The sequence below is a fragment of the Stegastes partitus genome, unplaced genomic scaffold, assembly GCF_000690725.1.
Source record: "Stegastes partitus isolate 25-593 unplaced genomic scaffold, Stegastes_partitus-1.0.2 Scaffold421, whole genome shotgun sequence".
Lineage (NCBI taxonomy): Eukaryota > Metazoa > Chordata > Actinopteri > Pomacentridae > Stegastes > Stegastes partitus.
In genome coordinates this window covers 461200-467524 of record NW_007578152.1, presented here as the reverse complement: position 1 = coordinate 467524, position 6325 = coordinate 461200, and the positions used below count along the sequence as shown (strand labels likewise).

The 6325-nt window shown below is 40.0% G+C and overlaps 1 protein-coding gene across 1 annotated transcript in view; it reads right to left on the bottom strand.

Moving 5' to 3' along the window:
• Positions 1–386, bottom strand: part of LOC103360214 (SH3 domain-binding protein 4-A-like) — a 25163-nt gene extending 24777 nt beyond the window's left edge. Inside the window, exon 1 of the mRNA XM_008285898.1 lies at positions 263–386. Coding sequence (XP_008284120.1) covers positions 263–386 — 124 coding nt within the window. The remainder of the gene's footprint in view (positions 1–262) is intronic.
• Positions 387–6325: the final 5939 nt, after the last annotated feature.

Here is a 6325-nt window from a genome sequence, read left to right as displayed (position 1 = left end):
AAAAAAGTCAAACTAAATTGACCATGATTCAATGTTGAAAAGCATTTAAAGGGAAAAGCATCAAAACTGAAGGGGTTGAACACTTTTTATACACACTGTACATATTGTTTCCTGCAGTATGTACACAACAGGGAAATACTGCTTTGTTATAATGATGCATTGTGGGTCAGAACGGCTAGAAAAACATGCCAGTTTGAATACTGCAAAGTCCGTAATTTTCTTTGGTTGTAACAGCATGAAAGTGGCTGCATTAGACACTAACCTTTGACATCGTTGAGACTGGCTCCGGTGACCCCTTCACTGAGGTCGATGAGCGTCCCCTCGGACTTGCAGCGAGGGAGGATGTGGTTGTTGTTGGTCACTCTGATGATCCGATGGGCAGCCATGGCCTGCTCTGATAAAAGCTCATTGGCAGCTGTTCATCTGGAAGGGAAACAAACACGGAAAGCGTTTCAGCCGAGTCCAAACACATCTGCGTTCGAGCAAATCTGCAAGAGCGACGCTAATTTTCTAGATCAGTAACACAGTCAAAGGTCGAAGCTGCTGCAGCAGAAAATAAAGCCGGGAAAGAAACGAGCCCTCGGACGGACGGGGAGGGTTTTTCCTCAATCAATGCAGAGAGCGTCGAAGTGAGGGAGAGAAGAGAGAGATGTGATTTAAGGGGAACAATCGAAAAGGCAATAAAGAAACGAAACCAAAGGAGATTTAAGTTCTGAGCCAAGTGACAGCGGAGAAGGTCAGAGACATAATGTAAAACACGAGGGAAGAAAGTTCACTCTTGTTCCTTTGCAGCAATAAGACGATGTGGGAGCGTGTATGAATGTATGCTACGTTACTCTGGCAAGACTGATTGTGATTTTTAAAAATAACCTTTTATCTCTTCCTCATCCAAATTCTCCAAACATCCTCCTCCACCCACCACAGAAACCCAGACGGACAGATTCACCCCAAAAGCAGCCGACAGGTTTCAAAGGCGAGTTATCTCTAAAAAAAAATGTAAAGCGCCAGAAAGTGTAAAAATTGCAAAAATCATTGGATGTTCAACCGCATGACAATCCTTAAACTAATCATGTGCGAATTTTCGCTTTGTTGGGAAAATTGCGAAATTTCATCAAAATAATTATATTTTACACGACAAATTCAAAAATAAAAAGATTAAATTCTGCTTCATCTGACCCTAACTTTACACTGTCTTCCTGTAGTATATTTAAATCAGCAAAATATCATTATTCACAGATATTTGCCATTATTTGAAAGAAAACTTGTGCATATTATGGTGTGAAAAATGGTAAATATGTTGTTTTTGTTAACTGTGATTTTACAGGTTTTCGCTGTTTTGTTAAATTATAGAAAATATCGAGTAAATTCACGGAAAAATTCAATAACAGTGAATGTAAAAACAAGAAAAACTGTACATAATATCTACATCAAATATTTGTTTTTTGTACTATGTTTAACTGTCAAGCTACTGTTTTAAATCAGCAAAAAATATTATTTCACCAATATTTGCCATTATTTGGAAACAAATATGTACGGAAATTAAGGTGTGAAAAATGTTCAATATGTCTTTTCTAACTGTTATTTTACAAGTTTTCTCAGTTTTGTTAAATTACAGATATTAGAAAAATAAAAGTAAAATCACGGGAAAAAAATGTGAATTTACATGTTGAATTTAAAAAGAAAACATCTCAAATCAGCCAAAAATATCATCATTTACAGATATTTGCTATTATTTGAAAGAAACTGTATGCATATCAAGGTGTGAAAATGCTAAATATGTTATTTTTAAGTGTTTTTTTACAGGTTTTTCGCAGTTTTTGTTAAATTACAGAATTACAATATTTTAAAAATTTAAGTAAAATCACAGAAAAAAATATTAGTTTACATTTTGAATTTAAACAAGAAAGAAAACATCTCAAATTAGCTAAACATTATGATGTTAAAGATCTTTTTAAATCTTTTTTACTTTTTTTGAAGTATTTTACAGTTTTTAAAATTTTTATTTTTTTTTCAGTTTTGTTGTCGGGATGTTTTTCCCAAAGTGCAAGATGATGACGCCCAAATATTTACTGGAGGATTTTAGCGGTTAGCTCACAAGCTGCCGTAATTTAGTCAGAAATGCACCATAATAATTCAGTCACATCAAACTGAAGTATTTAGACGCCTCTGTCCGCGTACTTTTGGCCACGTAGCATTTAAAACTTATAGAATGACATCTAATATCTGTGCTGTGCCCACAGAAACCGAAGGCCAGTCCCAGAGGCTGCAGCCGCTCTCGCGTTTCTGGTATTTACGTCTCAGATCGTATCAGGCCAGTTACCAATTTCCTTGTCAGAATTGAGCTGTGATTCAATTTGTGTATGAAAACACGCAGTCAGCAGAGGACCGTAATCTGATTAGAGAGGCAGCAAGAAATTGTTTCGCAGCAAAGCGTCCCGAGAGACTTTACGACTCCTGCAGGACGCGGGGACATTTGCATTTGCACGCTAATGATGCCATTTTAATCTGATTAAAGCGCGGCAGAGTGCAGGAGGCGCCGCGAAAACGCCTTTCATCGATGGCCGTCGTTAGAGCTTCAACGTGGGAGCTGAAGGCTTTTCATTCACGCCGGTTTTTGTTTTTTTTATGAAGTGCTGCTTTGCAAGTTTTCTGTCAAAACTGAAGCAAAAAACAACAACAACAGAAATATTATTAGAAGGTCTGACATGCATTATTCACAATAATCCAGCTGCCTCCAAAGCCACTGTGACGTTCCTGTGAGAGCTCATTAAATTACTCTAATTAAAAAAGTAAACTTGTGTTTTTGGGAGGCTTTAACTGTTTCACTGCATCAAACTGTCACCACGCAGAGTGACGACTGTGCAACGTGAGAGGACACGACAAGGAAAGCAGCTTGTTACTGGTAGGAAGTGGGTTGATACCAAAGTCACCTGACGTTTATGAGAAGAGCCGGACATGACAAGAAGCTTTCTGGAACATCATGTTGGGATAAAGCAGATGCTGGAGTCCATGCTGCTGTTATTTAACCCTCTGAAAAACCTGCTGGCGGGTTTAAAAGGAGCGTTATCTTTACTAAACCAGAGCCAGAAACTGCCAGAAATGTTGCTGTTCAGTTAGGAGACGTGATCAGATCTCAGCTTTGAAACTTGATATTACATTAAAATCACTTTATTGTATTTTGCTCTTTAAAAAAATAAATAAAATCAGCAAAAAATCTGCACTCCTCTGCACAACCGTGAAGCCATGAGTGACTCAGCGGCAACCGACACTAACGGGACAAAAACTTAAAAGTCTCTAAAATCCACAGTAGGTTTGACTGGCGTGTTGTTTTAAAAACATAAATGTCAAAATCACACTTAATTATCACGAAAACAGATATAAAATGTGGATTTTTACCTTTTTTTGTTGCTAAAAACAACCAAATCCAAGCTAATAAAAATCAGGACACTTCATCATAATTAAAACTCTTTAAAAAATAAATCCTCCGCATCATCTCGATTCTGTAAAAAACAAAAAATTCTGCGCTCTGCATCAGAACCGTGAAGCCATGAGTGACCCAGCTGTGGCCGACGGTCACGTGACAAAAATTCTGGGATGTTATTGGTTGAACTGCAGGCGGTGTTCACACAAAGATGCAAAGAAATTAAAACATGTGAGAAATGTAAAACGAATTATGCACAGTCTGTAAAGATCAGTAAAATAAAGGCAGCACGGCTCAGACACGGTGAAGAGAGGAGCAAGTTGTTGGACGATACATCCAGCTGATGAAACATCTTCATGAGTAGTGTGAAAAACAGGAAGTTGTAAATCTGTAAATAGTCAAATATGTATACTTTATGGAGCCATAAAGCTGTTTTCCAGTGATAGACAGTTGGATGACACATGCTGATCCCAGATTTCTGCAAATTTCTGTAAAATATATAACCAAAAAAATTCAACTTCCGCTGTTTTCTTTTTTAAGATTTATGGATTTATTATTGGGCTGCAAGGTGGCTCGGTGGTTAACACGAGTGAGCCTAGTGAGGACTAAGCGGTGTATAGATAATGGATGGATGGATTTATTACTGTGTCAGAAAGCAGAAGGCATTTCTCATTTTTCTGCAATTTTTATGTTTGTTCTGAGGTACAGGACGGAAAAAACAGTGAAGAAAAATGTGACTAAAGTAAAAAAAAGAAAACGAAAGCTAGCTAGTTTCTTTCCTCTCTAACCCTGATCACAAACTCTTTCATTCTGCTTTTTTTTTTAACTTAATTTGTTCGTCATCGTGCAAACTCAGAGCGATGCTTCACTTTTTTCGTGTTTTTTTTCTTCCCTAATCTACTCAGAAGCTTTTCCTACACGCCGGCCAGAGGTGAAACCTGCTCGGAGCTTCCTCTCTGGAGGCCGAGCGACGCTGAGCAGAGCAGGACGGCCCGTTTAATACAGGACGGCCCGTTTAATGCAGGACGGCCCGTTTAATGGCTCCTGCTGAAAGCCGGTCAAACGCCTGCGAGGTGACATTTCACTTTCCTGCACCTTCTTCCCTGGTCGGGGAGCGTATTGATGAAACCTCCCCGGCGCTGGAAAATGAGCACTCAGCGGGCAGCGGGAGCAAAGCTGCGATCAATAACACGCCGGCAGACAGAGACGCCGTCGCCTGCTTTGATATGACACCGAGGCATCCCCGCCTAATGCAGCGGGAGGCGAGGGCGGCCCTGATGGGGAACGCAGCAGGAGCTCAGAGCGAGCTGGAGTCCTGCAGCTGGGCCTCCTGGAAGCTGGAACTTTCAAAAAAAGATCCAGGATTTAATGTCAGCTACGAAAACAAGCCCGGGTGACCTTCTGAGAAAATGGGACAGGAGTCTTTAGATCTCAGAGACGCCCGACAACAACGCGCGCTTTTGTTTTGCTTCAGGTTCGCGGAGAAATTTCCATTACAGAGGAGACGAGACGCTGGAAAAGCAGCTTTCAGGGGCTCTGCAGCAAACCGCTGGAGGGCTCGTGCCTTTTCTCACAACTGGAAACAGGGATCGCATCCGAGTCGGTGAAATATTCTCTTATTGACTCTCTTCAGTCGGGGCGGCGAGCGCGTCGGGGAGTCGAAAGTTTAATTAGCCGAGCGTCGGCCGACCCTAATCCCCGGATGAATGCTGCTATAATAACCGTCTCCGGCAGCCATATGCTCGCCGAGAGTTTATCATCTTCCCATCACGGCGGTTTGAAATGAGCAGATTACAGGACGACGGAGAGGAAAACAAAAACCCCAAACTTCACCAGGAGTGGGTGACATCCGAACGTCCCACGTACGCATTCAAACAGGCGGTAATCCCAGATGAAAGCAGGAATCTGAGCCGGAACGTCTCTTAAATCAAGATCAGACAAACCACAGGGAGCTCCCTCAGTCCCCACAATTCAATATCAGTCTAATAAAATGAAATGAAAACACCTTCGTGGGCTTCCTAATCTGAATAAATCAGATGAAACCTCAGAGATCGGCTTTCTTGAAGGTGTTTCTTCTGATTAAACCTTGAAAAAGCATCAAAAAGCTGCTTCATAAAAAGCAGTGTGGACACCTGGAAGAATGCTTCACGTGTCGACTTCAGGTTTTTGTAAAACAAAAGTAAAGAAATTCACATTTTCTGCTGTCGTCTGATGATTTACGACATTCGAACTGTGTCCTGCTGCTAGAAGACATTCCTACGTTTGGTCTACGTCGCTGGGTTTCCATAGAGGAGCAGGACTTTATAGTGCTGTAAAAAATGAGGAAAACAGCGAATAAAAGGGCGACAGGAGCGTAAATTAAAGGAATAAAGTTGTAAAATCTAAGACAGTAAACGCTGCTATTTCCTAATTAAGACATGAAATCAAAACGTGCATCAATCTGACAACAAAAAACCTCAAAAAAATCTGATTTCTTGAAGGAGTTTCTTCTGAATAAACCTCGAAAAAGCACCAAAAAGCTGCTTCAAAAACTCACAAAAATACATAGAATATTTAGTGTGGGCATCTGGAAAATGTTTTACAGGTTGACTCCCTTTTTTTCCCAATTTTTGGATAATAAATTTGTAAAAAAAATTCAAATCTTCAGTGAAAAATGAGGAAAACAGTGAAGAAAAATGCAAAATGCTCAGGAGCTCAAGAAGCCCAAGAGAAAGCATCCAACTGTTCACTAGTTAATGTGCTACGGGTCAGAAATTAAAGGATTAAAGCTGTAAAATCTATAATATTAAATGCTGTTTCCTACTTAAGACGGAATCAAAATGTGCATTTGTTTAACAAAAAAACTCAAAAATCTGATTTCCTGAAGGCGTTTCTTCTAGTTAAACCTCAAAAAAGCACCAAAAA